This window comes from Melospiza georgiana, chromosome 3 (genome assembly GCF_028018845.1).
Source record: "Melospiza georgiana isolate bMelGeo1 chromosome 3, bMelGeo1.pri, whole genome shotgun sequence".
NCBI lineage: Eukaryota > Metazoa > Chordata > Aves > Passeriformes > Passerellidae > Melospiza > Melospiza georgiana.
Window position 1 is genome coordinate 101,603,300 of NC_080432.1, and position 19,498 is coordinate 101,622,797.

Consider the following 19,498-nt stretch of genomic DNA (forward strand, 5'->3'; position numbering starts at 1 on the left):
TAATTCGGTCTTTAAATCTGAACTATCAAATGACTGTTTATTTTTTTCAAAGAATGCTACTTACAATGCTTTTACTGATAATGTCCTGAATAGCAGCAGAATTCAAAGGCACTTGATCTTGTTCTTTAAGGCTCTTTTCAACTCCTTCCATCCAATCAAGCATTTCATCCAAACCGTCCTGTACACTTAGGGATCGTGTCAGAGTTACTTGAAGCTTCTCATTCCTCTCATTCACAGATTTGGATAAATTGTCATATCTTTCCACAATATCATCTGATAAAGAGAAGATATATTTCAATTTCTTCTTGTAGCCAAATTAAGCTTTTAGCTTACTTCACCAGCACTCACCATTGGAGTTGCTATGTTTTGAATTGCTATGTTAGAATGAAGAAAAAAAAGTCAGCTTTAGTCGGTAAAAACTTGGAAGCAAAGACCAACAGAGCCAAGACACACATCAGACAAGAGAAATGAGGGAGTAGCATACAGCTGTAGTTCCCAGTGTTAGAAACTGGTTTCCATGTAGCTCTAGCTTAAGACAGCTGTTGACTGTTCCCAAGAAATAAAATAGCACAGTATTAAGACAGCTCTTCTACAATTATGTCTCTTATGTTACTGTGAGATCTGAGAGGTTCTTCCAGATGGTTCTTCATTACATGTCAAATACTTTCGAAATAACTTTCTGAAAAGCTCCAGGTACCTCCCATAGAGTTTTATCACCAACTCCAAAGAGTCAAGCCACCATTTTTCAGTTTTGTTGTTCTGCAAGTTACTTATGGGATTCTATGAAGAGATAGCTGGGTGATACACACAGAGCATCTTCAAACTTCAGACAGTGACAGGTGAATGTCATGCTGTGCTACTTCTCAAATTGATAGGAAAAAGTATTAGGTGTAGGTGGTAAGGTTTTGGTGCTGGTAAGGGTTTGTTAGTGACAAGTTGTTTTTGGCTCATGTGAGAGGAGGTCAAGGGCTGCCCTATGGAAGACAGAGATGGTTCCAGCCAACTCCAGCTGACCCATCACAGGGCACAGCTGAGCTCCTCAGCCAAACTGCTGGTGCCACTGGAAAAATGCATTTAAGAAAAGGGAAAACACTGCAGGGGACTGAGAAATGAGGGAAAAGAAAGTATGAAAACAGCCCAGCAGACATGAAGGTCAAAGAAAGAGGGATGCTCCAAGTGCTGGAGCAGAGATTGCCCTGAAGCTGTGGAGGATAGGAGCAGATAACCACACTGCAGCACATAGAGGACCCAGGCTAGAGGAGGTGGATATTTCCTGAAGGAAATGCAGCCTACATCCACACTGGAACAATATTAGCCTCAAAGATTTCAGCCTGCAGAGAGGTCCCTCACCAGAGCACGGGAAACGCGTGAGGAGGAAGCAGCAGCAGAGAAATTACAGACTGATCACAAGCACCCATTTCCCATCCACACTGCACTGTTTGGCAGGGAGGGAGGGGCACTAATTGTGAAGGAAGGAGTGATGGTGAACCTGGAAAAAAGAGTGGAGGGGAGGATAATGTTGCTGTAATTTGTTTTTGTTTCGTATTTCCCAAATTTGTTTTATTTGGCAATAAATGAAAGTTAATTTTTGCCAAGTCAAGTCTATTTTTCCCATGACAGTAAAAAGTGAGTGATCTCCCCATCAACCTGTGGGCTTTTCTATCTTATCTGAAAAATCTTTTACCCCATCCACTTGAGCAAAGGAAGTGAGAGAGAAGGTGGGTGGTCATCTGGCAGCCTACCAAAGTCAACCCCTTCATAGGCAGTTTCATAAAGTTAGAGGGAAGTAATCACTAAGCTAAGCAAACTTCAAATAACTGCTTGTAAACAGGCTCCTTGGAGTCATTTTTCTCTGGAGAATTTATGATCCTTAGCAAATTACTACCTCTGCTCAGCAATCCCTATTTCTGTAAAAAGAAAAAAATGACATGACAGTGAAAAGCATATGGATCCATGAAGGAGAGAGACCAACAATAAAATTACTGTCTTGTAATGACTTAACACTCAACAAAACATGGACTTGAACAGTGACATAAGAAAGAATGTGGAAGCCCTGTAATTTTTCTCTTCCAGAGTATGCATGCAGACACAAGTGATAAAAAGGAGGCATTAGGAAAAGCAAACACTTTACCCAGTGTTTTCTGAATCTCATCTTTGTCTGGTGTCAACTCTCCCCTTGTGTCCAATAACACTTCAGCAGCTTTTTTCAGTTTTTCTACAGCAATTTGGTGGTTAGACACTTGTCCCTGAAGAACCTGTAAAATTCCACTATTATCAATTATGCTTTTCAGTACAGTTAACGTTTTTACATATATTTGTAAATGTACATATTTACATTAGCAAGACACAGAACCTAAACTCAGTATTTGGAATAAACTAACTCAATTTGTGACCTCTCCTTAAGAAAAATCCTGACCAGTGGTTATGGCTGCTGTTATCCTTCTGGCCCTTGATTTAGTTCATGTACCATCTTTTTTATCTTATGTTTTAGAATACTTGTCTGACCCAACTTATTTCTTGCATGTAACTTCAAATGTGTCTTTTGATTAATTGTTTCTAAAGACCCTTTGTACAGACAACTATAAACATTTTTCCACTCAGCATCTAAGAACAATTCAGAGGGAAAAGCACACAATCAACAGCAGCAGTTACACATTCACCAGCAGTGGTATTGACAAAGGATCAGGCTGATATTGTAGCACAAACAGGAATAGCTTGAAACAAGATGATTGCCTTCACAGCCAGGACCCCCTGAAGCAGTGTGGCTGAATTTTGCCTGGGTTTGTCCATCTAACCAAGAAACACATGTTCAGAGACTAGCCCAGCCATTATTTTCTCCAGAGCCAACAAAAACAGTAAGGCTGAATCAATTTCTAGTGGTTTTATCTCTGTAGTGTGTAAGAGTGCTTTGGGGTAAATAATCTTTAAAATTATTTCAGGCCTCTGTGCTAATGTTTGTTTTGATTCACTTGAAACTTATACAAGTCGAAAATAAAGGGACATCTCATTTATTTTTTGATATTCATTGATACTCAATGAATATATGAATAAAAAGGTAATCCTATGTGCCCTGCCAGCACAAAGAAATCTCATCAGTGCATTCAGCACTGGTACTCAGAAAATAAGAGTGTGCCAGAACACAGTGCATCATCTTGCTGACCCATTTGACACAATGAGTCTCCAAGAGATCTGAAGAGGCTTAGGCTAGCTTGTGCAGAAAGGGAAAAAAAAAAAAAAAAAAAAAAAAAGAAAGAAAGAAAGAAAGAAAGAAAGAAAAAGATGTACCAGAAAACCTTGTATGCTAACAGAAGGCAAGCAAGCTGATGCCAGAGGCAGAAGAATATTCTGAAGAACAGCTAATCCCCATAAAAAGATTAGACCTCACCATGCTGCCAAGGTCTGTGTCTAGCTGGATTATCAGCTGCATGTGTTGGCTACAAGGGACAGCTTTAACTTGCAACACCTGACTTCCTCAAAATACTCTTTGTTTTGCTTTCATTAATTGGCTTGCTTTCCTCAGCCTCCTGGTTTTTTTCTCTTCCTTTGAATCTCTTGACATTTTGTACCCTCTCCCTTCTTCCCAACTCAGAGCCATTGAGTGCCTCTTTTGTGTGGCAAGTAATCCATGTAGACATTTCATAAAAAGAGCCCTAGCACTCACTCCTTTTGTATTATACCCATGAAAATTTGCATTATAGAGAATATAATTCATTTTGGCATAAGGAACAAAAAGTTTAAATGAAGCTTCAAATTGTAATTGGTTTTATTCCTACTCTTTCAGTGCTTGGAAGCACAAATGTACCTAAACATTCAATTGTTAGTTCACAACTCACACTCTTAATTTTGTTGTCTTAAACACAGCTGTGATTTGTCTCCTTTTCCTGTCATGCACCAAAGTGCTGAGCATTTCCAGTGGCCAATTTGAAAGACACCATAGATAAAGATAACTACTGCTCAGGCTGATGTGAGGGAAATGGTTAAAGTATGTACTTTCCAAAAGCCATTGACTACGATTTTTCAATAGTAAATGTGTCTGACCTGCACTGATACTTCACCAAGCACAGACAAAACAGTGAGGAAGTGCCTGACCATTAGTCTTGCTCACTAAAAACCAAATAATCTTGCTTTTTTATAGTATAGGTGATTGAATGTGTTTATGAAAATATAATAGTCAGTTCAAAGATAAAGACTCTATGAAACTTTATATTGCTTACCATATACTTGGCTTCCTAAAGCCTTCTCCAAACCTACACTTTGTACAGATATCCAGAGTTTTACTTCATAAGCTCTATCATTAACTTGTCTTGCCTATACTAGGATTTACATGAAGTCACCAGTTACATTCTCAGAGGCAAAAAATAAAAACCACTGGTTTTGTGTGCAACACAAATTATATTAAGTTCACTCTCTGAAGGGTACATAGCACTGGGTGAAACTGAAACAGGCAGACAGACTACTCACATCACACTGTTCACGTGGTATGAGCCCTTTCATAATGAAGTAACACACGAACGTGACCAGAAAAAAAGTCAAGAGTCACAGACAACAATCAAATGGATTTCTCTGTCTGGAACCCTATCCAAGCCTTATTCTGACAGTAAACCATAATCACTAAATCCTTTCTTAGTTCAAGAACTTTCCAGATTTCACCCTATCATTTGCTAAGAGACAGAAAATACATCTTGCTGTCACCACTGCTAATGGCATCTTGGTACCCATTTTTTTTCACCCAATGCTTTTCAGATATTGCTCTAGACAGGCAAATTTCAGAACCATAGAAGCTGTATGCCCCCATGCAAGGCAAGAATCTGGCCTGCAGCCATTTGGATTATATTAGATCATCCTGTTTTCCAGACAAAAAACAATTCCTTTTAGGACAAAAGTGGTGCTGCATTTTAAAGCTTTTCACCTTGGTTTCTTCAAGTTGTCTTTGGAGATTTTTGGGATCCACTGCAATTGGCTCTGAGAGTTGTTTGTTCACAGCTATTTCAGAGGCCTGGAGACCTGACAAAAGTCCAGATGAGGCATCTTCATAATGCTGGTATTTATCCACCAGGTCTTTAAGGTTATTTCCAAGGATGCTACACTAAAAGAGTAAAAAAGAGACAAGCAAATATGCAGGCATTAACTGCATGCTGCATTTCATACCAATCTCAAAGGCAAACATTCATTCCTGTTGTACTGCATCGTTTTTTCCTGCCATCATTTCACTAATTGATTTTTGATCTAAAACATGACAGCTGGACAGGCTATACAGGTCTTCCCAGTTTGTGTTCCTAAAGGATAGTTTAGGATTAAATCACTGATGCAGGTGCAAAACTGGAATCTTACTTGCTGTACTAGAATAGGAAAAACTTCAGGAATAAAGTTTGATTCAGTGATATAAAGATTCTTTATCAGACCTCTGGTACCAAAACTGTAGAAAGCAAGTGGAAAGTAGAAATGTAGAAAGCCACTAGAAGCTAGAATTTTTTTTTAAATCAGGAGAGATATGTATGCTCATTAAAATACAGACAGTGGAGAACTGTTTTCGTAACTACCTTATCTGCAGAGTGAATCCAAAGTGATGTGCCTTGGTACTGGGCATATGCTTTCTTTTATTCACTTTAAAATGTCATCTTAACAAGATCCTAACTAGACCTATATGTTAGCATGCCCCAAAATGCTTACAGCAAATTGTCACATAAAAAAGTCAGTGAAGATCTTTCAGACTTTCTGAAGATGATTTCACAAGCAAAATCTGATTGTATCAAGTCATAATATTTATAAACAGTTACATTAAATATTTATATTCTGAACCTTCCAGAGACTGTATTTTAATATTCACAAATGGTACTTGGTCTCCATCTGGTGGGCAGACATAGAACATGTCTGTTTATATAACCAGTTAACCAAGAACTGACTTTAGGATTCTTTCAACATACAAGCCTATAAAATCATGTCTCAGACATGTGAAAATACATATATAAAAAAAGTAAAAGCAACGTAAGTATTTATTAAAAGCAAGAAACTTTACAAAAGGCAAAAATGGTTACTACCAATTCATTTACAAATCACAAATTTTTCATTTTCTTGGAAAATCTCACTGGTTGAGGACACTCTCACTTTTTAGAATTCTGTCCTTAGAGACACAAAAGGTCTACTTTGTTCTGCATATTTATTGTCAAATATTTAAAGCATGTCTCTTATAACCCTTCTAAATATATATATGGAAAGGATAGAATTTGCAAAATAGACAAATCAAGTTGCTGGCATGGGAATTTTATGTGCATAAAAATAAGCTCTCTGAAAATGTTGCTATGAAATCTTTACATTCATACTCAAAGTAATTCAATAAACCAACTGCAGAAATTTAACATGTCAAGAGAATTGTCAAATTAGCTGCCCTATTCATAGCAGTTAAGCAGAAAAAGGAAAATGTGCTTCTGTAAATGAGCAGCTGTCTTGATAAACTGAGAAAACAAGTTTTATATACTTTTTTCACTATGTAATCAGTCTTTATAGAATTAACATTTCTGAGCATGAAAACCTTAAAGAGATTAAAATTTCCAGATAAACGTGGCCACTGTTGCAGACTAACACTCTACCAGTGGTCATTGAAGCTCTAAGGAGTTTGAACCTATGAACTCAGAAAAATTTGAAATAGCACAAGTCAGAGGCTACTGACAGCAACTTCAATAGTTCAATTAATAATTATCTCAGAAGTTTACAGTTCTGGAATATTATCAATATTGAACAACACTTGTTTTTTTTTTTAACAGCTGGAAATTGGCATGTGAGATTAGTTGGTGATGTTTGTCTAGTTCTGTCAGGCAGATTCCATATGTGAACTTGGCACAGAGAGCTAGATTATCTTCCCTCTCTAAGGTACATGGAGGATTTTGCACTGCTAATTACTCATTAGTTAGACACTAATCTGATATTGTTAAGGATAAAATGTTTACTTGGCAGAGCAGTGGAAAATAATTGCTGTCCTTAAATCACTAAATTCTTTCATGCCTAGTGCTGACAACAAAGGTCACATCAGGACAAACTACTTCAGGATACAAATTAAAATTAAAACTTTACATGCTATATTTGGCATAATCTCTCTCTTTTTACAGTCATTTTATTAGTAGGGAGCCAAGTAAATAAACAGCTGTGGGAAATATTGCAGGTAACATAAAGTACACATTATATATCTGAAAGTATTACAATTTCTTTCCACCCCAAAGCGTTACTCAAGGCATTCTGAGCTGCCACAGTCTCAGAGGCTCTTTAAGCCTGAAAAGAAGAATGAAGAACTCTGGTCTCATTTCTTCCTTATAACACAAAGTAGAAAGTATCATCCATTCAGACCTTTAATAGTCTGACATTTAACTAAAGTAGATCTGGAAAAGCATCTTGTTCTGCTATCTTAACTTGAAGAAACAAAGAATTTACAACTTCTCACAGTGTTTGTTTCATCACCTACCTACACAAACTGCTAAATCAATTATAGCAGTCATTCCTATTCAGTATAAATAGAACTTACCTTAGTATAGAGAGATTTGAAGCGCTCTGAAGCTCTGTCCAGTTTGTTCTGCACTTCAGCATACGTAGCTGAAGTATCAATGCCATCTTTGTCAACCTTCACACCGTCTCTTTTGCTGCATGACCTCGCAGCATCCAAAACTCTTTGTCCAGAAATTGTGATATAGCGTAAATCACCTTTGTGAGAGATAACATCTTCTGAGAAACTCTTCTGCCTTTTCAGTTTGACCATAATACCACTGAAGTCAGAAGCCCCTGCCTCCAAGTTGTCAAGTTCTTGTTCTGCCTGCTGCAGCCACGTTTCAAATTCACTATAGTCTGCATCGAATTTCTCCAATTCTTCCCTCAGAGAATGGGTTAATTTCATTTTTCGTTCTGATTCAGCCAAAGCAGTCTCATACTGAGCCTTCAGCTCTTTCATGTTCCTTTGCATCTTGTCCTTTTCTTCAGGGGTAAGGTAATGCCCTTGCTTCTCAAGCAGTGCCTGAGCAGACTGAGTTGCTACTATGATAGCCTGCTGCTGCGAAATAATTTTCTCATGTTGAGCCTACAAATAAAAGAATAAATTACAACCAGCACCCTCTCACATGGTTCCTTAGTAAAGGATATGTAAAACAAAGATCATCAAAATGATAAAGGCTTTTCTAATATTAATATTGTTTATTATAAACCCAACATTTTGTCAGTAATTTAAGTGAAAGTGTGACTCTTAGTCACCATATTTCTGTGGAGTTAAAAAAAAAATTACAAAATATTCAATGGTAATTTTTTTTCCATATGGCCATGACCATATGGCAATGTTCAAGTATCATTGCAACTCAGCAATACCTAGATGCATATATCACACAAACATTTTCCCCTATAATTCCAAAACAGAACTTTGTAGAGCAAAACTAGACTTTGTCAATCTCTTTAACGTTTTTCCTAACAAAATTAATTTGCTGATTACTTAGCATTTATGGTAGTGTACTTAGTGTAATCAAAATTTTCCTAATTCTCTGTCTCAAAATGGGATTTAAAAAATAAAACATTCAAAGGTAGGGAACTTTTCAAATCAAAACTCTCCATATCCCATTACTTATATTGTAGCTACCATTACAGACAAGCACACCTAAAGGAGTAAAGGCATCAAACATAGTACTGATACTTTCTTGTTACACTCAGTGAACAAAAATTATTACTTGGGTTTTGAAATTGCATTTTTTCAAAATCAAGAGCCATTATTCTTATCAAATATAGGTAGTTATAAAACAGATCCAGTTGACATTAAAAATCAAGACACAATCTGTTCTTTCAAATTTTTCAATCCCATAAAAATATTTAAGTCCAGGAACTCGTTCTATATTCCAAATGAAAAGCATATTTCAAATAGATTTTTTCAAAAAATTCTTCACTCTTGAACGTCTCCCATGAAAAATAGCTATGTAAAATAAACAGTATGCTTTTCTTCTATGACTACAGTGGCCAATTATTTTGTAGGCACTAGGTGCAGAAATTAACTGTCAAAAAAACAGAAGTAAAAATATCATGTATACAAAACCCAATAATCCTATTTTCTCAGGTTGCTTTTGGGGTTTTTTTAGTAAAAAAGGAAATCCAAAATACTATCAGCTACAAGCATAATAATTTTCTTTAAGGTGTCAATCAACTCACACCTAAAGGTTCTTGGTTTCTCAGCTGCAGGTCAGCAAATGAAACTAAAGTCTTATTACTTTAAATGCTTCCAACTTAACAGGAAAATCTATTTTTAAAATGCTGCATTGTAATTTTGTGCAACTCACTCTTCTGAATCTTGAAACACTGCTTTGTCCATGTGTTAAAGTTGTAGGAAATGAAAACTATAGTTTCAGTAAACTATTATTTGCAGCAATTTGCAATCTGTAGTCACAAGGGATTAAAAGGGGATGAATCATCTAGGTATCACAAAGATTTTTGAAAAAGTCACATAAAGAGTATGAATTTATATTGCTACTTTTTGCATTTTGTTTGCCAGCACCAATTTTCTCACTAACAAAAAATAATAGACTCACCACAAAGATTCCTTGCATTTACCTTGCAGAATATATGCTTTCTCTTATTTTGCAGGAAACAACTACAGTAATAGCAAAAAAGTGACAAATATGCAATATATTCTAACTACTGGAATTCCTAGCACTGGGTATTATTATCTTCCTAGTACTTGCTCCAAAGTCTAGGACAGACAGGATGAGATTGAATTCGCTTGTGTTGAATAAGGAGTGATACTCCTAATTGTTGAATAAACCCAGGAACAATACCTTGACTTTCTGATACTGCTGGTTCAGGTTATCATCTATGCTTTTCACTAGTCCATCCACCTGAGTTTCAATGTCTTGCTGTATTTCCAGCAGATTCCCATTGACATCATCCTCCTCTCCTTCCAAAACTTTCACATCTCCTTCTTCAAAGTGTGTTCCATTCTGTTCTATCACTTGCTTAAATTTCCGGCCATGCTCCACTTCTTTGTCCACATTTGATAACCAATCCAAAAGATTTTCTATTGTATTTTTACTTTCTTCCAGCTGTTCTATGGCTGCAACCTATGATGAAATTTCACAGTTTCAATTTAGAAATCTTCTTTAAAGATCACAAAATATCAAATAAGTGTACGAATAAACCATTTACAATACATTAACATCAAAGAAAATGTTTGATTAATATAAAGGTTGCTGCTTATTTTATAAGAGAATAAACCAACAGTTCATTAGTTACCCAAATGAAATATGATATTAACCTCTCCACAATTTATCAATATGTATTGGGTTTGCTTGGACAGGTTTTGGAATCAGGGGGGCTGCAGGGATGACTTCTCTGAGAAGCTGCCAGAAGCTTCCTTCATGTCCAACAGACCCAAAGCCAACCAGCTCCAGCATGGACCCACCACTTGCTAAGGCCAAACCCATCAGCAATGGCGGTAGCAACTCTGGGATCACAGAGCAATAGGGTAAAAAAAAAGCATGAAAAACAGCAGCAGCCTGAAGAGAGGTGTGAGAATAAGTGAGAGGAACATCTCTGCAGACCCCAAGGTCAGGGCAGAAGGAGGGGCAGGAGGTGCTCCAGGTGCCAGAGCTGAGATTCCCCTGCAGGCCCTGGTGCAGCCCATGGTGAGGCAGCTGTGCCCCTGCAGCCCATGGAGGGCCACAGGGGTGTAGAGATTCACCTGCAGCCCATGGGGATCCAGAGGATGCAGAGATCCACCTGCAGCCAGGGAAGATCCCATTCCAGAGCACATGGATGACCAAAAGAAGTCCGTGACCCTGTGGGAAGCTCACACTCGAGCAGGCTTGTGGCACAACACAAGTGTGACCCCGTGGGGTCATTCCACATACTGGAACAGGGTGCCTGAAGGACTGCACCCCGTGGAAGGGACCCTGCTGGAGCCCTTGGGAAGGACTCAGGTTGGAGAAGTTCATAAAGGACTGGCTCCTGTGTGAAGGACCCCACACTGGAGCACAGGAAGAGTGTGAGGAGTCCTCCCCTTGAGGAGGAAGGAGTGGCAGAGAATGTGTGATGAACTGACCACAACCCAGTTTCCCCAACCCCCTGGCATCTGTGGTGGGAATGAGAGAGAACTCCAGAGCTGAGCTCAGGAACAAGGGAGAGGTGGAGGGAAGGTATCTTTAAGATTTTGTTTTTATTTCTCATTATCCTGTTCTGATTTGATTGGTAATAATTTCCCCAAATCAAGCCTGTTCTGTCTGTAACAGCAGCTGTGAGTGATGTGTCCCTGCCCTTATCTCAACGCACAAGACTTTCATTAAATTTTCTCTTCCTGTCCAGCTGAGGAAGGAAGTGATGGAATGGCGTTTTGGCATCCAGACAAGGTCAACCCACCACACAACAGTTATATTGCACAACTAATATCATAAGACATGAAAAAGGCTTGAATAAAGGTATGAAATGGTTGCCTAAAAACCTTTTCTGTTTCTTGCTTAATTGCTGTTGTCATAGCTTTATCCAGTTCTTTTTTGGACTCTTCTGCCTTCTGGCTAAGGAGCAAACACTTTGTCTTAGCTTCATTTAGTTTCTGCTCCAGAACAGTCTTGTCTTCTTGTGACAACTTTTCTCCATTCTCTTTCAAGAAGGCTTCAGTATTTTTCACAATCTCTGCCAGTGTCTGGGCACTTGTTCTCATGTCTTTTTGGATCTCCTTTTGATAAAAAAGAAAGCAAATAACAGTAAGTAAATTATTAATTAGATCTTTCCAATTAAAGATAGTTTATTGGAACTGTCTCTCTTCGAGTTGTAAGCACCACACTGGTCCTTCCTAACTGCACATGATACATTAATAAATTGCAGACAATTATTAAAATCAAAGGCAAACATCTGACAATGTTGTTGCAGCACAATCTAACTATTTTTTTAAATTGCAAATCTGTTTTCTTACAGTCCTATTCAGACTGAGCTCACTTTTTTCCCTTTAACAGTTTAAATATTGGGTTTCTATATATGCAGAACATATATTTATTTTATTAGAAATCAAGGGTCAAGTAAATCTGCTACACTGCAGTTAGTAAAGTGAGTCTCCTGAAAAATTCTGGTCCATAACTATCCTAATGGAAAGCTGCTGAAAATAAGCTGTCTGAATAGAAGTCAGAAAATCGTAATCATCTTTCCTGGGCAAAAGTGTTCCCATATTTCTTGGGTTTGTTCAGGCCAGAGATGGCATACAATTTTTTTTTTCTATTGTAATCAGTCATAATATTTCAGTCTCTTAAGAATGTTTACTTCCATTGAATTTCACAGAGGACAGATCTTTAGTTTTAATTCACCCAAAGCAGTTTTCCTGATCTGCCTCCCAATTATCTGAGAGGAGCTTTAATTGTAATGATTAAACTGTTGAATACATTCCCCCAGGAACTGAAACAATGACATTTTTCACCTTCTTGTGCAGTGCATCTCCAATCTTGGAGATGCAAGACAGAACATTTGATCCTCATTCTAGACCACAGATTTTGCAGCAATTTTAGAGTACAGCAGCTAAAACTGCAGCTCATTTTAGCAATTCAGCAAGTGCATTAGAAATATTTTCCTGAGGATCCTGACTCAAGAAAAGCTTCTCCTGTGACCAAGATCTTTGTGCTTCTTTTCAAACAGCACACTGAGGATTAAAGCTCTAACTTGATACAGAAAACACTGGTTTTAAACCCCATTCCATCCTAAGGCACTTTTTGAATGGTGATTCCAAGAAGTCAGTCAGAAAATAACAACTAGTCTGCTAGGCAGTCACAAACAGCTGATGGGAAAAAAAAGAAGCTGTATCAGTTCTTGACTCCCCAGGAGTATCCCATTTAGGCCATAAATCCTTAAGACAGGTAAGATATTAAAAACTACCCCAGGGGTGTCTGACTGACTATAAGAACAATTTTGACAAACTAGATACATTACTTCAAAGATAAATAAAGCAAGGCAAGATGAGTAAGGAAATTTCTCCTTTTACAGAGAGTTGGAGCTCTACAGCATAGTAAACTAGTATTAGGAGGAGGAAGAAGAGTACAAAACCCTTCCTTCCACTATCACAAACTCAATTTCTATCAGGACAGAGATGACTGGATACAGCTGAAGAGCAAGGAAAGCAAGCCCGTTCAAAGGGGTTTGCTACATGAGGACACCAAAGAGATTGCAAGAAACATTAATATGAACCAGAATCCAAAACAAAGCAAGAGTGAAGCAATGGAAAGCCTCAGGCAAGAGAAAACATTGCAGAAAAATTTTTCAAAGTGCTGTGAACAGGAATAAACACTTCCTGATGCTCACAAAATTATTTTAGCATAATAAACATGTGTGATTTTATCACATTCAACAGGAACAATCTTAAGCTAATATATTAACAAAATTCACACCTGCTTCAAGAGTGCTTCTTGAAATGTGTAGCACAAACTCCCTATTCTAGTGTCCCCTCATTTGGAAGTTTCTCTTCTCCCACTGGCACACACTGGGGTGTATTCACAAGCAGCAGTTTAAATGCATGCCACTAAGCCTTTACTTTGGGTAGGTCAAACAAATCTATTTTATTCTCCTCTCACATGACAAGCCTTGTTACTCAACAAAAGAGTCGAGTCACTCTCCTCTGCACTCAGCCCTCTTTAACCTCTCTGTTAGACTAGAAGTGTGCCTACCTCCTGTTTGGTCTGGTATTGTTCCAGCTCAGCCTTGCTGTCTCCAATGCCAAGGGACTGTCGCTGCCCAATGAGTCGATTTTCAGTCTGTGTAAGCAAGTCACAGATCTCCTGCAGCTTCTCCTTGCACTCCTGCTGCCGCTCAGCCACATCCTGTATTAGAGCCAAGTACAATTGAACAATAAGACAAAAAATCCTCACTTCAGGAACCAACACTCTAATAGATATTAGAAATCTTTGAACATCAATTTTGCAAAGCAATTATTTTTAAAGTATGCTGTAAACATGATAGCAGTGGTACAAAGAGCAAGATGAACATACAGAAGCTATGGATAAACTTCAAATATGTTTTAAGTAAAAGAGACCATGTTTGATGGAATTGCCCAATAGAAGTCTGGCCATGCACATATGTGAAGGATGAAATCTCCAAACAGCAGGAGTGAAAATCCAGTCTCTTAACCACTTGAAACCTGTGATAAACACTATTAATTCTGAAAAAAAGGACATCAAAACAGAGGTTAGTTATGAATGTGAGTTAGCTCTTTTTGGTATGCATAACATGTTACCTGAATAGAAACTGTGAACTTTTTAAACAGTAGAGAAGAACAAAACATGCAAGCTCATTATTGTTACAAAGTCCTAGAAAACTTATCTGTGCCTTTCCTGTACTCAATTTTATGCTTCTTTCACAAAATATAGTAGAAAGAAATGTTTTTGGAATGGCAAAAAAATACAAAGTCTTCAGAATATTAAAGCATTTTTATTTATACATAAACCACGGGCTGAGGTGGTGATTCTGAGCCCTAGCAGTGCTTCTATGAGAGAAGAGGAGGTGCTGTTCACCTGCAGCATCTTATCAGCCTCTTTTGACTCTACAAAGGCTGCTTACACTTGCTGAAGAAGTAACTGGCCCAACTTGACTCACAGGTTTCCCAGTGCCCACACCTAGAACTGCAAGGACCTTGGCTGATTCACTCATATATTTGTCCCTCCAACCCATCTCAGTCAAAACAATCCATGCTACACAGATTTTAAAAAATCTCATTCTTGGACTAGAAAATCTAGAGAAAAGATCACATAAGCAGATGACCTGGAAAATTCAAGAGAAAGAAAATGTTCAGCGAGACCAAAGTGTTATGGAATGGTGCAGTAGCAAATTCAGTGATCAATATAGCTCAGATCAATTACTGATAGAGCTGCTGAAGAAACAACACTTGTGAGAAACCTCAAGTAAATTTCTCTCATTGCTAGAAAGAGCAGACCTGTGTCTGTTCTCAATTTAATATGCTGTTTCTGTGAGTATAACAAAGAAAGACAAAAATGATAATGCACCAAATTTCATCAATATCATTTTTGTAGAGCTACAAATGTATCTGTAGTAAAAAGGGAAAAGATAGAAATACACTCAATATTGCATGCTGGTATAAAAATTCCTCATCCATAGACAGAAACATTCAGCACACATTTACACAGAAAGGCAAACCTTCTGATCACCCAGCTCTTGCACTGCCTGTAACTGAGCCTCTAAACTTTCCACTTGAGAAGTTACTGCTTCCTGTGCTTCCTGAAAAGATTTCTGGGTGGTATTTAAGAGCCTCAGTAGCTGTTTGCTCTGATTAGGAGAAAGATCTTCAGCATGTTCAGAAATGAAGAACTGAACATCAAAAGCAGTGGACTCCAGTTGCATTTTTTTACAGCTGAGCTCTGCAGCACTGTTCTGTAAATGAAGTGAAGGGAATTACTAGCAAGAAAAATTGGGAACAAATAAACCACAAGTATGCCTACCATCTCTTCTTAGCCCTTATCCCAAAATGCTTTTGGTATACAATTTAGCCATGGAAAATCAAAACTCAGAATCATACTGCCACATTCAGGTATGACGTTAGAACTTGCACATGGTTTGCCTCAGGACAGCTTGGGTCCAATGAATAAAATACGCGATCTTGTACATCTCTATTTCTTTGGCCTCTCATAGATTTTTGAAAACTGACTGACCTTCAACTCTAAAAGATTTATGGCAGGTTAGATGTAACATTTCTAGGTGACATCTGGTCTGAAGATCCAGAAATTTTAAAACATATACTTGAAATCATTCCTATTCTTAACTCCACAGCAGGAATGTCACCATTTCTAGCAATGTGGCAAATTCTACCAACAGCTACATACTGTGGAGCCCCTATGACCATACCATTTCTCTGAAACTCCATTTAAGCACATTAAAACAACTAAAATAATTTTTATTGTTAATACATATAGAAGTATATGAACTTTACTAAATATTTTATCTGCTTTTTTTGCCATTAGTCATTTTATGGAGTGTGTAATGAAGAAACCTTTTTATCTTTTCTCATCTTGTGTTCTCACATAGAATTGATTTGGAAGGCAATCAAACTTCAGTTAAATTCTGAACCCAATGCATAAAAATTCAATTTTAATCACTGAAATACTTGTATTATATATTAGATATCTAAAAGGCTCAGATTTATTGCAACAAATGTAAGTAGAACCAATAGCATTCTCAGTAATCCTAACTCTATGAAACTTTATTTGCAAGTGAAAAAGCAAATCAACAAGATTTTATTACTGGATTATCTAATTGTTGTCTTCTTAAGTAATTACTTCTAGTCCTCTCTTTAGGCCATAGAGATTATTGAGAAGGAATAAAAAACCTAGCTAATAATTAATAATAAGGACCAATATTGAAACATCAACACCTGCCATAAAGAGAACTTACTTTAAGTATCTGTAAACTTTTCTTCATCTCTTCTATATCATTAGTATTCACTGTGAAGTCATTCATGATTTTATTTTTCTCTGTGATCCAGTCTGAAAATCTCTGCAGTTGGTTAAAAAGTTGCTGGTGTAATCCTGCAAGCTTAGACTAGAAAGGGAATTTGTATATTTATTTATGCTTCTGTAGTATACTCACATTTTCTACCATATTAAATTGAATCATAAATGTATCTTTATAGTAGGATAAAATAAAGAAAATCCAAATTCCTTTATTTTAGCCCAATTGCCTTGAAGAAAATCAAGGTAAAAACACACACTGCTAAAAACATACCATTTCCAAGTCAACAGCGCAGACTATTTGTTTTGCTCGTTTTGAAGATCTATCACAGACCTCTAAAAATGTTTCCTGCAAAGAGTCATAGCTTATCTTTAGCTCTTTCAGCTTCTCTTCTGGAATATCCCTGTTACAAGACTTTAAGAATTCTTCTGCCAGCTTCATGTCCTTTTTTAAGATAACTGCAAAGGTAGCCAGTCCTGAGTCAAATGACTAAAAAGAGAATACATCAAAAATGCTTTAAGTTACTAGGAAAAATGTTTCAATCTGAATTGCTTTAACTGCATTTTGAATCTCCCTTTTTACACCTAACAGCTATATTTAGCACTCATCACTGAAGTACAAAAAGTACAAAGCATAAAGGACACTTTACTTACCTCTAGCTGTTCCAGTTCAGCTTTTAGTATTTCCAGGCTGTTACTAATAGTCTGCTGTTTATCTAGGTGGTTTTTCATATCTTGAAGCACTGCCAAATGTTCTTGCATTTTCTCTGTTAACTTTAAACATTGCTGTAGTCCATCAAACTGAAAATGAGTTTTAAAAATAAGATTTTCCAAACTGACTTGAAAATAAGCAATAAAATTCTTTGGATTATGATTTATTTTACATTTATAATCTAATTTTTCAACCATTTTTCCAGTTCAATTGTTCTCTCCACCACTTGGAAAGATCCATGCAATTCCACTAACACAGGACACTGAGCAAATATTCTTTTACTTACCATGCTAGTGGGGGTGTCTCCCATAACTGCTTCCTCTGTTTTCAAAGCAGGCTCAGTAAAGCCTTTGGACAGGCTTTCTGTCTTCCCATGCTCCTGATCACTTTTCCAAGCAGTGGTTCTGTCATCTGCCAATGTTTTCTCTTCATCGATTTCTGATCCAAGCTCTGATTGTTCTGTTGAGGAGAGAGAATAAAGCCCATCTCCTTTGCCTTTACCCTCATGCTCTGTGGCAGTACCAGCAACCTGTGAGCTCCTAAGCATACCATTTATCAGCTCCTCTAATTTGCTTGTACTTTCATCTCCAAGCGAGATTTGAAAAATTTCCAGAAGTTCATTGGTAGCAAGCTTGGGAACAGGAGCTTTCATGTCTGTTTCACTCTTCCTTTCATCTGAATCAGCTGTCTTTTGCTTGCAGGATTCATGCTTCAGAATATCATGAAGAAGATCAGGACTTCTGCAATCAGGCCAAAGCAGTGAAGGAGCATCACTGTCCTTGGGCTCTGCACACAGCGTGGTGACCATTAATGCAGTTCTAACAGCATTGCTTATTTGCTTCAGATTTGACCCACTAGACATTTCACTCTCAAGCTGAGTGCTTCTAACCATTTTAAGTAAATTTTGCATTAAAGTTCTGGTATCAGAGTAACTTAGGGGTTCACATTCCTGCTTGCAGTAAACCTGTCCCATTTTCAATTTCTTTTGTAATATACTCTGTAAGTCTTCCATTGGTGTGTCAGACACATCTGCTGATTGCGAAATACCTTCCTTTACTTGAAAGTCTTCGCAGGGTCCCATTTCTTTTTGCAATGACTCCATGGACATTTGTTTTTTGAAACCATTTCCAAGGGAGGAAGTGTCACTGACCATGACATTTTCTCCCTTTGTGCTTTTCAGCATCTCATGCTTGTTCTGGGCACCATAATTCAACTTAGTCCCCATGCTACTCAGAATTGCAGAAGAAACACCAATGGTATGGCTATGACTCCCAGTAGGTTGCACTTCTCTTGCACTTAACTCTTTGGTATCCTCAATAGTTCCTAAAGCATCTGGTTTTGTGGAGGTAATTTCACTATCACTGCTGCTTTTGTTTTCTGGAATGTCTTTCAGAACGTTGTCAGTATTTTGACAGTTAAGCCTCCCTGTTTCTTTAGTTATGCTAATCTCCTTTGGTGTTGCTGTATTAGATGTGGGAAAAGAGTAAGTGTTACATTCACTTGAATGCATTTCTTCCATATTTAGCAGGAAATCTTTTTCATTTCGTATACTTTTTTCCCCTCTTTCCATGTTCTCAAAACAGAATTTAATTTCACTGAGTTCTGAATGGCCACCTTCTTTTATGCATGCTGTATGTTGTTTTACAGGAGAAATGTTACCACTTCTATTAAATTCATCTGATCTTGCCCCGTGAATGTCAAGAAAACCTTGATCAACATTTACTTTTTCTTTACCTGCAGCAGGAGTTTCTCTAGCAGCTTTAATTACTGTTGCATCAAATATTTCCCCAAGGTTTTCCATCTGAATGGGACTATTACTTAGTTCCATGACTTCACATTCCTCCATAATATTTACTCTATTTTCATTTTCTGTAAGAATTTCAAAACCTCTTTCTATTTGACCATGCTTCCAACTGGTAACTGGATGTGTTGTGTCCCTAAGTGAACTATTATCACTCGCATAAGGGGTATCTGTAAGGAATTTATTGTCCATTTGGGATGAGCTTTCCTTTAGCTGTTCCATATAATTTAATACTTGTTCCTCTGCAAGCAGTGCCTCTCTCTGTCTTTGTCCATGATTTGAATCTAACATTGGCATGGTATTATTGTCTTTATTCATGCTATCAGTAATGCATTCTGAGAGAAGAAAATTTGTCTGGGTACTTTGATCATCATCAGCTTGCTGTAGGCAGGCTGTCACACTGATGTCAGATTTCACAGTACCATCAAGAAGCTGAGAACCTGGAACCCTAAATTGTGTTTCATTATTCTCCTCACTCTTTGTGGACATCCATTTAGTGCCAAAGGTATTTTCAGACTGGATAGGCTCAGCAGAATCTTGTGGCAT

The 19,498-nt window shown here is 37.5% G+C and overlaps 1 protein-coding gene across 4 annotated transcripts in view; it reads right to left on the reverse strand.

Annotated features, from left to right (window-relative positions):
* The window catches only part of DST (dystonin), a 289,158-nt gene that overhangs the window by 88,291 nt on the left and 181,369 nt on the right, over window positions 1-19,498 (reverse strand). For all 4 annotated transcript variants that reach the window (XM_058019984.1, XM_058019986.1, XM_058019985.1 and 1 more), the window contains 7 exons: window positions 13,650-13,802; window positions 11,447-11,680; window positions 9,789-10,070; window positions 7,514-8,059; window positions 4,910-5,086; window positions 2,132-2,255; window positions 65-273 (listed from right to left, as the gene is read on the reverse strand). In XM_058019984.1, the coding sequence (XP_057875967.1) occupies window positions 65-273; window positions 2,132-2,255; window positions 4,910-5,086; window positions 7,514-8,059; window positions 9,789-10,070; window positions 11,447-11,680; window positions 13,650-13,802 (1,725 nt within the window). The remainder of the gene's footprint in view (window positions 1-64; window positions 274-2,131; window positions 2,256-4,909; window positions 5,087-7,513; window positions 8,060-9,788; window positions 10,071-11,446; window positions 11,681-13,649; window positions 13,803-19,498) is intronic.